Source organism: Talpa occidentalis, unplaced genomic scaffold (genome assembly GCF_014898055.3).
Source record: "Talpa occidentalis isolate TD23 unplaced genomic scaffold, MPIMG_talOcc4v2.1 talOcc4.12, whole genome shotgun sequence".
NCBI classification, from domain to species: domain Eukaryota; kingdom Metazoa; phylum Chordata; class Mammalia; order Eulipotyphla; family Talpidae; genus Talpa; species Talpa occidentalis.
Genome location: NW_023601212.1, coordinates 27,318,343 through 27,336,303, shown reverse-complemented (window position 1 = coordinate 27,336,303; position 17,961 = coordinate 27,318,343). Strand labels below are relative to the sequence as shown.

At 34.7% G+C, this 17,961-nt stretch overlaps 1 protein-coding gene across 7 annotated transcripts in view; it reads left to right on the top strand.

Annotated features, from left to right (window-relative positions):
* ARHGAP32 (Rho GTPase activating protein 32) overlaps positions 1-17,961 on the top strand; it is a 197,208-nt gene that overhangs the window by 131,992 nt on the left and 47,255 nt on the right. For all 7 annotated transcript variants that reach the window (XM_037505620.2, XM_037505619.2, XM_054693201.1 and 4 more), the window contains one exon: positions 7,450-7,531. In XM_037505620.2, the coding sequence (XP_037361517.2) occupies positions 7,450-7,531 (82 nt within the window). The remainder of the gene's footprint in view (positions 1-7,449; positions 7,532-17,961) is intronic.

Here is a 17,961-nt window from a genome sequence, read left to right as displayed (position 1 = left end):
CCTTTGTTACCCCAGTAACAATACAGATTTCCTTATTTTGGGAATTTAATGTGGTTCCAAATAATTTATTTTCAGAAAAGTATTTTTTATCCAGAAGGGAAAATACTTGGAAGCCTTAATCCTTGTAGTAGTTTAATAATGAAAATATTTCTGCTCATTTATATAAAAACCATCACGTTTACATACGAAATGTAAAGCTGTGCCTTTTCATTACTTAAAATTAAATAGAACAGCATATTTCCTGTCCAGTTAAATAATGGGAAGTCATGTACTATAAATATTCACCTGACAGGACATATAATTTCAAGAGGAAGTATATGATCTATAAATAAAAGTAATTATCTATAAATAAAAGTAACTTTTTACAAATAAAAGTAATTGTCTGCAAATAAAAATAATTATAACACTCCTCAAGTACTTTTTACATGTGCTGTGCTTAGTGCTTAACGGTAACCTTCATTTCTCACAACTCTGTGAAGAAGATAACTGTTATTATCTATTTTACAGATGAAGAAGCTGAAGCATAGAGGGGTTGAAAACCATTGTTATTCCACTGTTTCATGTCAGAGCTTTAGATTGAAACATAACCTTTCTGGATAAATAATAGAACATGGTAGTAGTTTAACGACCCTACAGTTTCTAATTATCTACTGATATGAATCATAGATTTCTGTAGTAGAAAAGACAGTAATGGGTCATTTGGTCCTAAACCGTCATTTAAAAATTATAGAAATTTAGAAACAATGGAAGCTAAGATAAATTGCTCTGGTTCACAAGGACCACAAGTAATGGTGTAGCCAGAACCAGAATGCAAACTTGACGAGTTCCAATTTTGTGTTTTCCACCCCCCCTTGGATCACAAAAATATTTAAATTTTCTTAAACTATTTTGTGTATTTCTTGTTGTTTTTATTTTTCTTAATACCATTAGCAGCTACCATTGATGTTTACAGAGAAATTCATTCCTTGAGAGACTTTATAATTTATAATTTACATGTTATGATATTAATTTATAGCATCATGGTATGTCCTACCAAATGATGGCTAAACATTCAGTTTCTTGGAAGTTATTAGCAAAATGGTTTAGAGCAATGTCTTAACCTCATCAAACCCTATGACCCCTCCTTGCAGGAAATTTTTCTAAAATCCTTCCATATGACTTTGAAATGAAATTTATAAATTATATAACTACTTGCATATAAATATAATTTTGAAAAATCAGTATAATTTTTCACATAAAATGAGGGAGAAATAAAAGTAATTTATATTTAAAATACAAACTGTATATTTAAAAATTTCTTGGGGCATGTGTATGAGAATCTAGTTACTCTAAATGTAATCCAAAGAGTAGCAACATTAATGTCAGTCAGAAAATATAATGAAACCCATTTATAACAGCATTGAAAATACTTAGGGATATATCTGAAGAAAGATATGAAAGATCTGTGTGCTGAAAACTACTGGGCTTTCCTGAGAGAAACTGAAAAATTTCTAAATAAATGGAAAGATGATATCCCTCTGTTTGTGTTGAAAGTCTTGTTACTAAGATATTATTTCTTCCCAACTTGACCCCAGTGGAAATCTCAGCAATCTTTTCTTGTTAAGTAGATAAACAGATTAAATAATTCATGTGGAAATGCAAAGGACCTACAATAGTCAAAAGAAATCTGAAAAAGTACAGTTGGAGAACTAACACTAATTGAAGATTTACTACAAAGGTTCAAAATCAATTCTGTGAAGTAAGTCTGGTCTATTTTACAAACAGTACTGAAACAATTGCCTATTAGTATGCCTCCCTAAAAACTAAATCTGTCAAAATTAACTCAAAATGAGCAATATGCCCAAATATGAAGCTTAACTATAAATCTTATAGAGGAAAGTATATTTCCAAAAATTGGAGTATATTTTTGTGTGGTTGGGTTGGGTTGGGCAAAGATTTTGTAAATGCAAAACCAAAAGAACAACTCAAAATAAATGGAATTTTATCAAAACTTAAGACTTCTTTTTGAAAAACATTGCTGGTAAAGTAATAAAAAAATAACCACAATCTAGAAAAATATTTGCAATGACTGTCTGATAGGTGATTTGTATCTGTAACATATAAAGAACTTCTAAAACTAAACAAGAAAACAGTTCAGTTTTAAAATTAGGCAAAAAATGGAATATTTATATCACAAAAAGATATATAATAATTGAACATGTAAACACATGTTCAACATCAGTTGTCATTAGAGAAATGCAAATTAAAATGACAATGAAGTACTGCTGTATACATAATTAGAATGGTAAGGATGTGGAAGAATTGGAACTTTCATACAGTGCTGGTGGAAATGTAAGATGCTGCAGCCAATTTGGGAAACAGTTTGTCAGTTTCTTTTTCAGGGAGAATTTTTCCATATAGAGCTGTATATTTGGTGTGTCTGTGGGAGGAGGTGAGTTCAGGAACTTCCCACACCGCCATCTTGAACCGCCTCCAGTTTCTCAAGTTATACATACACCTACTACATAACCTAGCCTTTCTATTCCTAGGTATTTATGCAAGAGAAAAGAGACCTTATGTTCATATAAAATCTTATGCATGGATGTTCATAGCAGCCATAATATCCCCAAACTGGAATCAACAAAAGATTAAGGAATAAACAAAGGTTGTTATCTGTACAGTGGAATACAGCAGGTCCTTGAATAACATTTTATTTTAATGTTGATGAGATAAAAAGAATCTTGGCCCACATTGAACAAAATGTTTCATTATCATTTCACATAAAATTGTAGTTTTCAATAACCTATCTTCACCATTAAGTTAGGTTCCAGGAATAAAAGGGAATGAGTTATTGATATTTACAATAATATGATCTTCAAAATAATTGTACTGAATGAAAAAAAAAACCAACAAAAGAATACATTCTATGTGACTCCATTCCTATAGAACTGTAGGAAATTTAAAGTAATGTATAGAGATGGGAAATATCAATATATCAATAGTTGCCTGGGGAGCAGGAATAGAGGGCAGGCAGAGAGAGAGAGTGAGATCACAAAGAGATACAAGGAAACTTTTGGGTTTGAGGAATATATCCTTGATGTGTATTGTACCTATATTTTTAAGAATGTCAGAATTTATCAAAATGTTATACCTTAATAACAGAAACGCTTCCAGTTTGTTGTTTTTTTTTTTTTTTTTTTTTTTTTTTTTTTTTACAATGTAGTAGTAGCTATTGCTTCTTTGTTTCATTCTCTTCTTAAAAACAAAGAAGGAAAATGTCTTCATTCTAACAACTGAGTGGAGATAAAGTTTCAAACTTAGATCCAAAATCTTAGTAGCCAGATTACTTGGCTCATTGATCTGTGGCTTGAGTACCAGTGCTGGGATGGTGTGAGCAGGGCCATAGAGGTCTGACTAGAAAGAGACCCCAAAGGGGAAAAGATTCTCTAGAAAATTTGGGGAGTGGAGTGAAAATAAATGGCATTTCTGGATGGGAGACTGTGAATTCATATCGGTTCAAATCTCAGTGAGTGATTTTTCTCCAGCACTGCAGAAGTATGCAAAATAGAGAAGTAGATTGATTTAACTTTGAAGATTTATTGTGCTGTTTTGGCAGAAGGTTAATATTGCAAGGAAATTAAAGCTAACTGATTATTTTTGAAAACTCATTTGATCAGTCACAGAGTACATAATAGGTAGCAAAAAAAGAGATTGGAATGGGGAAAGCTAACTTAGGGGGAAAATATAGGAAAGAGGTGTGATACTTCCAAATTTGAACTTCATGCATTTGAATACTAGAGACCTGGTGGGATATGAAGTTGTACTCCAAAAAACTGGAAAAATTCTAAGGTCAAATATTTCCAACTGATGAAATATCTGTGGTATATATCTGTGAATAAGAGCATTACTTTACTAAGCTTAATTTAAAAAAAAAAAAAGGCTTGTTATGCTTAAACCCCTAAAGGTTTACTAACCCTAAATTAAACAAGCCATAAAATAAGAATTTCTTTAAAAGTCTGCAGTGAACATGTTGTCATGTTGAATTTTTTTTCAGCTTTTGATGGGTTTCCTTAGAGAGACCATGGTTGGATCGATTCCTTTCTCTTTTCATTGTGGACAGAGCTCCAGACTTACTTTATTGCATCAATTTCTAATGCAGTATTCCCTCTAAGTTTTACCAAAATATTTTTCAGTACATTCACTTTTGTAGGCAAACCAGCTTTTCTTTATAGCTTGAGCATATCCTCAAGGTAGAAGGTCTGGAGAAGCAAATTGCAGTCCCTTTAAATCTCTCCTTATTTTCTGAGGGTCAGAGAGTAAGCCATATAACTTGTCAAACTACTGGAAACCTTATCCTCACGAGCTACTTGGGGTAGGTAGTTCAGGCACAGAACCAAACATACAGATAAACATTAGTGCTGAGCCTGGAGCCAGCTATGAAATTTTTAGGAATTTGGAGGGGAGTTATTGAACACAGCCATTATTAAAAACTAGAGTATGTAGGTTTATATGTATTGATGTATTGAAAGCAAAGCTAATAAAGACTTAGAATTTTTTTGTAATCATTTTACTGTTATCTATGCTCACAGGGTTATTTTCATCTAGTATGCTATATGGTGTAAACACTACATAACAAGCTGTTCCCCATCTCTTTCAACTCTGCATTCAGTGGTGTCACTGTGTAGCTTGAAACCAGCCATGTAGGAGTATTTACACCATGGGCACTTGGCAAACACTGTAAATCAAAGCTTTTCCCCTTGAAGTGCCACATGTTAAACATTTATCACTGGACCATGGGATATAATAACACCTCTGACTTCTACTTTATCTCAAAAACTTAGAGGAAGATTACCAAATCAAAGATTTTCTTAGTCCATCCCTAATCTGTTCCAGCTACATCTTTACATTGCCCACCTCCCACCCCCTTCTATTACTGTATTTTTATTATCTAAACCTTTATCCCTTTGGGCCCTAGATGGTGTTTTTTTGTTTTTTTTTTTTCTTCCACTTTTCCATCTTCTTCTAGAGTTGATTCTTATTTTGATCCCTGGTAATATATATTCATTTCCCTTCCCTGCCATATAAATTAGAGCTTTAGAATTTGCCACTGCTGCAGAAAGACTAATATATGAAACTGAATGACATAGTTTATAGATCATATAGCTAGAGTTTCAGTCACTTTTAACATTTGACATTTTGAGTGTATCAAAATGATACATGTTTGGTAAAATAACTTCAGTATGAATCAGAAAGGTATAAAGGCTCATCAACTATATTTTTAAGGTTAAATTCTTTTGTATATTTTTAACAGAACATAGTTTCATTTTTTATGATGGAAATCTTATAATAGGAAAATCAAATCTGTTTGCCTTTCATAAATTTATAAAATCAATGCTGATTTTATAATAGTAACACTCTTAACATCCTTAATAGTAACACTCTTAACATCAATAAGCAGAAAAGTATTGAACTGAAAAGGTGACCAATTGCTACTGTTGGCTCAGCAGCTTAATGATGGTAGGCAGAAGTTTCTGAGGTTCTCTTGACCTTCTATTAAGGTCAAATGATTGCCTCTGCAGAGCCAGTGTTGCATTCGCAGCAGAAAGGAGACAGAATGCTTACATGTGTGGTGGCTACAACTTGATACAAGGAGTTCTGGGAGCTGAGATTTAGGTTAGCTAATATTTAGTGATATTACACATCATAATAAAAGGAGCAAGGACGAATATTAGGTATCTAAAAAACCTTACAGACCTCTGTATAGTGTATGAATACATTCCCCCCCATATACCTAAACCTAATGCATAAAGACAAATTTAAAAGGTGAAAGTGTTACTGGTTTATATGATAATGTTCCCAAGAGGAGTTCATTAAGCTTCATTTAGTCTTTGCGAAGAGGTAATGTAAAATTATTTTTATTTACTGAAAGATATTCAAGTTTAGAAACTACATCCTTCCACACAAGCTATTGAGGTAGCTAATGTTATTCCCATTTTTACAAATTAAAAGTCTGAGACAGATGTTAAACAGTTTGCATCAGATCACAGTACCTAGTGAATAGGTCAGCCAAGTTTAGAAACTGGTCTTCTCTCTACTTTTGAGGCTACGCTATTAGCCATTAACACCATAAACTTCTCATGACTGTTTTATGTAAGAATGAGAAAAGATTTTTAAAGTTGTCTCTCACCTGGTTCTAACCAATCTTGCGAAAATTTCTACTTGTTTAAATAGGAAGTTGAGTACAACATGATATGGAATTTCACCAACAAATAAAACAACTTTTTAAAGCAACATTTTGGAAGGCAATGCATAGGAACTTTAAGATTCACAAGTTTAAAATCTTTGAAACAAAACTGATAATTTGTTAAGAACCCCTTTTAAGCTCATGATAACTGGTTGTATCTTCATAATTTTAAAAACTATCATAGTCTATTGATCTATAAGTTGAAATAAGAATATAGCAAATGAAAATAACTCCCACACAGATGGAAATTATACAGCTCAGAAACTTCATGATGAATCATACTCTTGGAAGACCATCCCTTTTCTTCCCCAGAGTCTGTCAACAGAGGGATGTACAAAGTGAAGTAATTTTCAAGTTTCAGCTTTAACATCTGCTATACAGCAGCCCATTTATATCCCTATCTAAGGAAACATCTATAAATATTGGTAAAGATTTTGTCTTTACTTTTGTTTCCAGGCTCATTATCTTTATATTTATTCTGTGGTCTATAATGCATTTCTGGGTGATCTAAGGCTCAGTATTTTTCTAATACAACTTCTTAGGATTCTTCTGAAGCCTGTGAGCAATTCTATTACCAGGTCAAGGTGGTATGTTTCTCAAAGCCAGAGTCTGTCTCTGCTGCTGAGATTGGCTGTTTTCTTCTTTCTTGCTTTCCCACAAATCCACACACTAATAGCTGTTTAACAACAGTGAATACTAGGATTTTAAGTGCATGATTGTTTTACCAATTTATTTCAGCCCAGTCATTTCCAATGAAACCTGTGGGAAAATAAAGAAAAAATTTACAGAAAGTTTGAATGTAGTTTAGGGTTGATTTTTAAGAAATTACAGAGAAGACAATAAATACATAAGATTTGGCAATAGAGATATGAATACAATCAGATTTAAATTTCAGCAAAGTAAATTGTTAGGAGACAAAAATTGTGCCTACTATATGCATAACTTGGTACTGGACTTAAATATTCTAATTGGTATAAAAAATTTAGGTAATTAAAAGCACACAACTAAAAAAGCAGACAGATATTTGGACAAATAAAAAATGTAACTATTCATAGCAACAGATTGTTGTATTATTTGTTTGTGTCATTGGCATCATTTGTGATTTAGAGTCTTGGAATAGTAGAATCTTTTGGGAGCAACCATGGAGAACATTACTGGAATTGATTTGGCAGTTCATACACTGGTCTGTTCTCTGGTTTAGACTCTTTGCTGCCTGTCTTCCTTAGGTGGGACTCTTCCCTGGACACTGTGTTGAGTTAATTAACCAGAAAGTTCCCCAGTCAGTGACCAACTCAGTGCCAAAACCAGGTGAGTACACTCTTTCATTAGTGTGATTATTTTATCAGTTGCTTCAAGATACAGATTTTTCTCTTCCAGGGGAGTACATAACTTGGTTTGCTGTTCTTTGCATTTAATGATACAATGTGTATTCCTGGTTTTATGTGATTTTGATTTTTAATATGTTCTTATTTCTCTATTGATCATTTCACCAAGGTTTATTTACATGCATACATTTTTAAGAATTATTTGCTTCACTAAGCATTGTCATTATTTACTTTTATATTTTTATGATAGGAATAAAGCTTATTTTTTTAAAAAAAGATTTATTTATACATACAAGAATTGGAGTACAGGCCAGAGGTGTGGGGTGTGAGAGGATTCACCAGAGACAGAATGGGGAGCAGAGCAGGCAGACTGACTGAAATACATGGCTGAGGGGAGCAGCAGGAGAGGTCTGCTGCACCATGTGGGTAACTTCCTGGCTGGCCAGGGATTGAATTTGTGCTGCAGGGGCTGCGGATAGCTTCATAGTGCTGGGTTTAACCACTTGTGCCACCAGGGAGGCCCGGAATAAAGCTTATTAATGAAAAAACAGTAAAAGAAAACAGGTTTAAAGAACTGACATGAAGATAGTATAATTAACTGAAAATTAATAAATGAAGGAAATACATAGCTTATCTGTGCCTGTGAATATTAAAACTTTTAAACAACAGTCCTTCATATTTATATAATATGTTCACAATGCTTATAAATATATGGATTGGGCCTCCCCTGGTGGCGCAGCGGTTGAGCGCCGGGCTGCGAAGCTGCCCGCAGCCTCCCCAGCGCCGGTTCGATCCCCGGCCACGGGGTGAGGGTCCCACATGGCGCGCAGACCTCTCCTGCCGCCCGCTGCTCCGCTCAGTAGTGTTTCATCGGTCTGCCTGTTCTGCTCCCCACTCTGGCTCTGGTGAATTCTCTCACCCTCCCGTGCTTCTAACTGTACCCAGTGCTTGTATAAATAAATAAATCAATCTTTAAAAATAAATAAATAAATAAATAAATAAATAAATAAATAAATAAATAAATATATGGATTATCTTACAAATATGTAAGTGTAGAGCAGTGTTACAGGGCCTTAAGATAAAAAAATGATTTTTTGTTTTTATTGGTGTCATTTTTTTTAAAGATTTATTTATTCATTTATGCATACAAGAGCTGGGTTACAGGCCAGAGGTGCTGAGGGTGAGAGGATTTACCAGAGACAGAGTGCAGAACAGAACAGGCAGGTTGACCAAAGTACACTGCTGAGGGGAGCAGTGGGCAAGGCAAGAGAGGTCTGCTGCGCCATGTGGGTTGCTCCCTAACTGTCGGGGAGTCATACTCTGTGCTGCAGAGGCTGCGGACAGCTTCATAGTTTGCGTCTTAACCCCTTGCGCCACCAGGGAGGCCCTGGTGTCATTTCTTAAGGGAAATATTTTGTAGAATACCTAGTCTAGAACTTTTTGGTGTGTATTAAATTTTGTAAAGAAATGAAATCAAAGACTAAGGAGAGAAGAGGAAGCAATCACATTTATTTCTCCCTGTAGTGTGATTATTCCCTCTACTGTTTCTGTTACACCACTCCTACTTCCATCTCCCCTCCTCCCTAGTGGAAAAGGAAAAAATCCTGGCCTTAGAATTTATTTGGACTGTTTTCTTTAACTTATCTTCTAGGTTTCATACCTGTGAAAGTTTATTCATTGCTTAGTTCATACTTTCTTACCTCTGCCCCCAAGGCACATACCAAACCCATTTAGGTAATTGTAAAGAACAGTAATACCTTGCCCAATGAAGCTTATTCATAGTAGGTTAGGGACTCAGTATTCCAATTTTTCTCACTGAAATTTAAAAATTTTAGATAGATTATCTTTATTTATTGAGTAGAAAAATGACTGTGAATTAGTGTCCTCTACAGTTCTACTTTAGCCAGTATTCTCATTGCCTTTTCAAGGCATTTGTTTCCTCTGTTAAATCCCACTCCTTTGGGTAAACTTACTAAAAAAGATTTCTTCAGGGTTTTTGGTTAATAAATGTTCTTTGTGATTGTGATGACTACAGCTTTTCTCTTTAAAGTATGGCATTAGTAACTTAAAATAAAATCCTCTACCCATTGGCAGAGATTATTCTTCCTCTCCCCAGCCCTAAGCAGCTACTGACCTGCTCTTTGTTCTGTAGACTTACCTATTCTGGACATTTCACATAAATGTAGTCAAACAAAATGTGGTCTTTTATGATTGGTTACTTTCATTTAGCATAATGGGTTCACTGTTTATCCCTGTATTGGTATTTCATTCTTTTTATGGTTAAATAATATTCCATTATATAGATTTATACCATATTTTATTCAGCCATTCATTATGGATTGTTTTCATTTTTGTCTGTGATGAATAATGCTGCTCTGAACATTCATATATAAGTTTTTGTGTAGATACATGTTTTCATCTTTCAAGCTCTGCTATTACCAAAGAAAGGATTTAACAAAGGATAAAAATGTCTTGAAAAGAGACTGGGAATCCTGGCTTAAGTGAACTGCAGGTTTTGTGTAGATGTGTCTCTCAAGTATATGTAGAAGTTTTTAATTTTGATGAAGCTCAGTTTATATTTTTTTTAGCACCTTTCTTTAGACACCCTTGGTGTCTTATCTAAGAGGGTTTTGCCTCAATCAAGGTGAAGATTTACTCCTACATTTTCTTCTAAGAAGTTTATAGTTTTAGATTATACATTTTAGCTTATGATACATTTTGAGTTATTTTTTTTGGCGTGAAGTCCATCTCCATTGGATGTCTAGTTATTCCAGCACTATTTGTTGAAAAGAGTATCCTTTCCCCACTGCATTGTTTTGACTTCCTTATAGAAAATCAGTTGACATATATAAATGGATATACATCTCTCTCTCTCTCTCTATGTGTATATATATATAGATAGATAGATAGATAGATAGATAGATCTCAATAGCAGTTTATATGTGTATTTTTAATTCTGTTCCATTGTCTATATATCTGTCCATATGCCAGTATTACCTTGTTTTGTTGCTTTGTGGTAAGTTTTGTAGTTGGCAAGTACTCTTACTTTATTTTTCAGGATTGAGTTGACCTTTCAGGGTCCCTTACAATTGCATTGGAATTTTGGAATCAGCTTGTCCATTTTTAAAAGAACCACCTAGAATTCTGATAGGGATTATACTGAATCTGTATAAAATCTGTGAAGTAGTACCATCTTTTTTGTTCTACTCCCCTAAAAGTATTTTTTTTGTTGTTTTACTTCCTTAAAAAATATCATTGGAATTTTGATAAAGATTGCATTGAATCTGAATGTTGCTTTAGGTAAGATGTCCATTTTAACTATTACCTCATCCATGAGCATGGATTATCTTTCCATCTCTTTGTGTCTTCTATATCTTTCAACAGTGTCTTGTAGTTCTTATCATACAGGTCAGGTCTTTCACTTGCTCGGTTTGCTCAGTTGTGAACAAGAGTGTTTTCTTAATTTCTCTATTGTCTAGCTCCTTGTCTGTATATAGGAACACAATAGATGTTTGTATATTCATTTTGTAGCTTGCCTCTTTACTGTTCTAGGTTATTGTTTCTAGTAGTTATTGTGGAGTCTTTAGGGTTTTATATGTATGCTATGTCATTTGCAAATAATGATAGTTTCACTTCTTTTCCAATCTGGGTTCCTTTTATTTTTGTTGTTAATGTCTAGTTGGTCTAAGTCCTCTAATAATTTTGTTTTCTTATTATCATAATGCATAGAAATACAATCAGCTGTATATTAATCTTCTGTCCTGAAACCTTGTTGAGCTGTTTATTAATTCTAACAGTACTTTAGTGGATTCTCATGCATTTAATGGGAACATTTCTCATAGTGAAAACTTCCAGAAACTTTTAAAATTTGGGAAAGTCAGTTATTGATAGTTCAGGAAAATGATTTCTACTTAATCCTTTATGGCATTGTTATTTCTAAATTAGTGATGTTGCAATGACAGCATACCTTCAAAAGCTATTGTTTTAGGTTTTGTGAGCAGCATTTCAGAGTTGGTATAGGGAAATATGCATCCTCAATACGTTTTATAAAGGATGATATGAATTCTATCAGCACTAAGCTTGTTTCACACTTTAAAACTCCCTTTGCCTACAGTATAAACAACTCAAGTGTTCTATTTATTTTTATCATTACCATCTGTCACTGTTAGATGCCAGATCTGAAAGATGCAGCTATAGTTTCAGACTGAAAATTTAAAGCTCCCTATATTATTACACAACATGGTAACAGGAAAAAAATTTTCCTTTTGGGGCTCTTCTTAATGTTCTCAATATGTTAAATTATTTGTGTCTGTAAAAATAAAATTAATGAGTCACCATGTCCTGGCCAAAATAACCAGTATTCATGGTACCTTAAGGAAAAGAGAGAGAAGAGGGGAAAAAAGGAAGAAAGGTAAAGAGTTGGCATTTGGTTCAACCATCTCTGGTTATGGTTTGTTGAAGAAAATGAGGTTGGGGTGGGAGGAAGAGGAAGGTAAAGCACATGCTTAATAAATGCTAATTTTTTTATTGATTGATGTTATGTCTTTTAAATTCAGAAAGTATCAGAAATTAGTTATTTACTTCATGTAGGTCCTTATTTAACATGTTATTTGTTGACATAGATCTATATGCCAGTATCTAACAGTATGCAACTGAAACAAATGAATTACAGTATTTTTTATGGGTCCCTGTGGGGGAGGGAGCCTCTTTGGATGGTCACTGGAATCGAGTTTACTTCATCATTTTTTGTTGCCTTTTTGATCACAATTGAATTATTATTTTGTTTTGGTTATTTTTTTTTGACTAGCAAACACCAAAAGGCTTTCATTTGGGGAGAAGATATAATAATTAGACATAACTGATGAAATCCTTATATAAATTTAAGACTTAGTTTATAAGGTGACAATCATCCAGATTGTGAAGCTTAATCTCGAAATTAAAAAAGGCCTTTGTGGTGTTCTTTTAGGAATCTGATCCTCTTTTAGTATCTTGCTTTGTTATTTTACGTTTAATTTTGACTAATTATAGTATTTTTCCTTTGTATTCATTTGTTTGCTTCTGGATTGTCTCTATATCTAGAACTTTGAGTTCCTAGACCTTTGTTCTTCTGTAGCTATGTTTCTTTATGTGTCATTTTAGTATGAAGTGACCATACCTTGTATCAAGTAAAGTAGTCCAGGGTTTTGCATATCTTATGTGGAATATTGTATTGAATATTCTTCCTATTGAGATATGCTTACATGTGTTCTGAAAGCTAATACTTTAAGGATCAGATATTAACATCAATACCATAGGGAGGCACTGATGTAAGATTCAAAGGAGTACCAGCATGTTGTGGTACCTGTGAACATTTTCTCCCTGAATACATTGCAAGGGATAGAACATTTTCTCACTCTGCATCAGGGAAAAACAGAAGATTCATAATACCATATTTGCAATATGCTTTAAAATTTATGAATACTTAAATTTTCCCATTTAAATTGGATTTTGAATTTCAGTACAACACTGTGAGATATTGAGGTTAGGGAATATATGTCTATTTTCCCCAAAAAACCTCTCTCCTTCTTTAACAACTGAAGCACTGAGACCCAGAAAGTTTAAAAGACTTGCCTGAGAGTTCACAGTGAGGATTTACTGGAGCCTTGTGACACCCACCCGTAATCATAGTCAACATTTACTTAGTCCTCATGTGTGTGAGGAAGGTGCTATATTGAGCACATAGCATAGTTTAACTAATCTGTTATTTATTAACTCAAAACCCAGAATTATTCTCACTGGAGATCATTGAACAGAGCTAGTTTATTGTTCTCTCTCTGTCTCAGAACAAGTATTTATTTAATATCATTTGCTTTTATTACAGTAGGAGTATATAATTGCATTTGAATTTTCACAACAGAACAGAAATCAGAGCAAAAGATGAGACACATCGAAGATGTAGGAACCTACTTGCTAATTTAGTTTCAGCCGTCATTCTCATACCTCTGGTTAATTCAAAAATATCTTTTAATCTTTTTCTTTCTGAACTATTTTTACTGCATTTTCAGCCATCCTGTTTTCCATTCTCCTGTCCTAACCTTTCTCCCTGTGTGCTCTGCTGGGCCCTCTGCATTCTCTGACATTTCATGTGTTTTTCCCTTTCCTTTTGTTCCCATAGCTTTCCCTTTCCCTGCTGTTGCTACAGTCTGAAGTGCCCTCCTATCCATTTAGGTCAGTTGAAATCTTCCTTGTATTTCAAGATTCAGGCCATTAATCTGCTTTGCCCGTGAAAGCTTTCCTGATCCCATTCTCCCAGACCTCATCTCCCCTTTACCCATAAGAGCAGCTATTTCACTTGGTCGCTAAATTGCAGTCCCCTCATGAGTGGCAAGGATGCCTCATTCATCTCTCATCCAAGCATGTGTAATAGTAGATGCACAGTGAACACCTGTTGAATGAATGCTTTCTGATATTTACTACAAAGTTTTTTTAGAATTAAACTTTTGTCTTGTAAAAGTTTTAGAAAACTTCTGTGATTATCGCTATGTGCCAGGGTTATGCACAAAACCTTTAACTTAGAATTTAAGGTATTCCATAAACACTGGAACTAAATCTTAGTAACTTCTTTTTCTCCCTTATCTATATTCAGTGTCAGTAGCATATTTCCTTACTTCCCTCCTTCCCTTGCCTAGGATCTCTCTCCTGCCTAAAATGACTTACTCTGTCTTCCATGAAGGCTCCAGGTCACCAATCTGCAGAGTTACATGTGCATTCAATTTGTCTAAGAGATTAAGTTAAAAAGAACAAAGTAGGGAGGGAACATAGTGGCCTATGGTAGTGGACTATGCGTGGCTTGGTGGTGGGTGTGATGTGGCAACAACACCTGAAACGGGAGATCTAGTATTTCTAAAACACAGGCAATGTGGTAAACCAACGTTACCTCAATAAACAAAACAAAACAAACTACATCATGACTCATTAGGGCTGGGCTGGGGCCTGTGATTCTGCATTTCTAATAAACTTTCATGTAATTCCATTCTGTGGGTCTTAATACAACATTTTGAATAACAGAGGACTGCATTTCAGCCTACAGTAGCTCTTATTTATGTCACTCATTTGGAAATGTGTATCACAATGAGTTATCTGAATTTGAATTTGATGTTTCACTTTTTGTGTCTTCTTCCTTACCTAGAATGTTTTGCTTGTGGGCAAACATTTCATTTTATACTAATTTGCATCTTCTGTATATAGTATTTGCTCCTGAACAGTTGATTGGTAATTATAAACATGAAAAAGTTGCTTCAGAGTTTTCAAAAATGTTTCCTGAACTCTAATATGTTCTTTAACCAGTGCTAAGATTAAGTCCCTATTAGTCTTCCTTCCTTACTGAATATATGTTTACTTAGCACATACTAAGTAACTACTCAGACTAAAACAGTGAACACAGCAGACAGAAATATTGTCATTTTGGTGTTTGTATTCATGTGTAATAAGAGGTGGATTAAAAAGTAAGCAAATTCTGCCAGCTTCATGGCCAAAAATATATCCAGAATCAGATCACTTCTAAGCACTTTAACAGTTATATCCTGGTCTAAGCCACCATCACCTTTTGCGAATTTCATTGTAATAATCACTGCCAGTCTCTTTCTACCCATACATCCACAGCAACCCAGTGATCCTTTAGAATGATAGTAAACATATGGTAAAACACATAGTGTGATAGCTAAGTGCTATGAAGGAAAAAGATCCTTGAGGATAGCCGGGGTTAGGAAGTGCTGGGAAGTGGTTCGTGTGGGGTTATAATTTCAAAGGATAGAGTGGTCTGGGAAGGGCTCATTAGAAGGTTACTTTGAACAGACCTGAAGGAAGTGTAGAGAAGAGGTTGACACACAACTGGCAACTGTACTTGCAAGAACACTGAACTGAACGTGTGTCAGGTTTGTCAAAGGAGCGGCAGGAAGGCCAGTTTGACTAGAGCAGTGAGTGAAAACATGAGCTGAGGTTGAAGGTGAAAGAGGATCAGATTCTTTTTGGAGCCTCGGTGCCTCTGTATGAATTTTGGCTTTCATTTAAAATTAGATGGGAAGGCTTTAGGAGGCTTTGAACAGAGTTGTTGTTTGACTTCACATACCTTGTCAAAAGGATCACTTGTTGCTGTGTTAAGGAAGGGCGAGGACATGGGTGGAAAGAGACTGGCAGTGACTATTAGAATGAACTTGGCAAGAGATGATGGTGACTTAAACTAGGATGTAACTGTGAAAGTGCTGAGACGCGAGCTGATTCTGGATATATTTTTGACCGTGAAACTGACAGAATTTACAGATATACTGTGAAGGATTTGAATAATTTAGGTGATTTTTTTTTAGTAGAATGATTGGAAAATAACCACCATTCATTTTAGTGAATTCTGTTGTTGTTCCCACCACCCACAGAGATACATCTTAGCTCTTCACAAGAGAGCCTACAAACATTTTGTTAAACATGAGAGAAAAATAACAAGTGACTTATCTGATCATAAACAGTTATTAAAAGACAAAGTGTAGTGTTTTTCAGTGAGCCATATATTTTTTAACTTTCTGTTTTAAAATAGTCTCAGAAGAAGTTACAATGGTACATAACTATAGAGTGCATTATCAAAACCAGGAAATTGACACACTCTTAACAGTTAACTAGATGACAGGTCTTTCTTCATCTTCACCAGCTTTTGCTTACACTGTTTTCTTACCATGTATTTTTAACGTGTTGTAGAGTACAGCCTTTCAGGTTTTAGATGAGAGTTATTATTCATTATGTAAGTCTTCTACTCAGGCAAGCTATTGCCCCACTTAATATTTGTCTCTTTATATGTTAGATAATTGGAGGGGCTTAGGAGTTAGAGTAAGTATTCCCCCAAATGCCTTTTATTCTTTCTGTCTTTCCTTCCTCTTTCCTTTTTCTTTCCCTTGCCCTCCCTAGATGTCTTTGGTGGTAACCAAGGAAAGGTTGGGAAGAGAGGTATTTCTTAATTTAAATATTAAAAAATAAGGGTGGGTTTGTCTTCTCCACTTTGAATAAAATTTAAGTCTCTTTTCCTACTCAACAAAAATCCATAAATCCACAGCTGTTTCATAAAGTGCCTAGAATCTTGCCTGGCACAGAGTAACATTATTTTGTTAATTAAAAACAAATATCTGAGTGTGGATACACATTGGTATTAGTAAAAAAGTCACTTGGAATAGAAAATATGTTAATCTCTTCCAGTTCATTTATTTCTTCAAATAACCTAATTGGGTTAACACAGTGCAGTACTTTTATTTCGTATAAATATTAAACCTCTTTAATATTTATATAAGTAGAGTCACACATTTAACACTTGGGCAGTATATAAAGAAGGAGGTCATACTCAGGAAAAATCTCTCTCATTCTGGATTTTCAATTCTGAAAAAAGCTTTCTTTATTTCTTTCCCTGCAGTACACTTAATAGATTGTTGTCTCAGAATTTTTCACACAGTGGCAGTGTAAATTGATCCTTTTTGAATATGTTAGTAGAAAAGCAATCCCAGCTCAGTATTATTAACAGTATTAGAAAGTATGTTTTCCTGGCTTGTTGATGATAGTTTAATGATTTAGCTTTTTTACTTGGTTATACTTCCTGCTCCATCAATTCCTTTCCTCATTTTATTTGCCCCTAAAGTACCGTCATTTTTATTGGATACACTGTCTCCCCTCTAGTAGCAAATACAAATTACCAAATAATAACTGTTTAAAAGATTGAAGACATAATTAAATATCGATTTCATACTGCATTTTCTGAGCTGGAAGTCTCACCTGGGTGATGTGGATGGGTGGGGCTGCACAGGGAAAGCCTGTTCTGCCAGAAGCAGTCTGGGCGGGCCCTTCTGTGAAGTTGCAGAGCAGAAAGAACATGCAGAGAGGGAAGGATTAAGCTGGTGAAGGCGAGTCGTCCCCCACACACAAGCCAGCTTGCTCTCCCTGACGAGCAACTCAAAGCAGGGCGAAGAAACTGCTGAAAGGGTGCCTGAAAACACAGCCGGAGCCTAAAAACCTTGTGGAGGTTAAAAGCCTTGTGGAGGTTAGATTCAGAGTTTCCTGGTGGTGGATAAGGTTGAAAACTGTGATTATGATTCCTTCTGTGCACTCTGGCACGGACTGCAGAGCTGTGGTATCCTGTGGAATCTACTGCTAAGCACAGTCATTTGGAATAATTCTAATTATTGATCCTAAGACCTGTGCCACAGCAAGAGGTAAGGGCATCACCTTTCTCAGTTTATTCAAATGTTTAACTCCAGCACGTCCTGATATTTTCCTGGGACAATTTTTTTTATTTTATATTTGGGCACATGTTTCCTTGGTTGCTTTCAGGTGAACGGTTTAAATGTTTAATTATCCAGAGATTGAGTAATTTAATATTTGTAGAGAGATAATCATTTTTTGAAG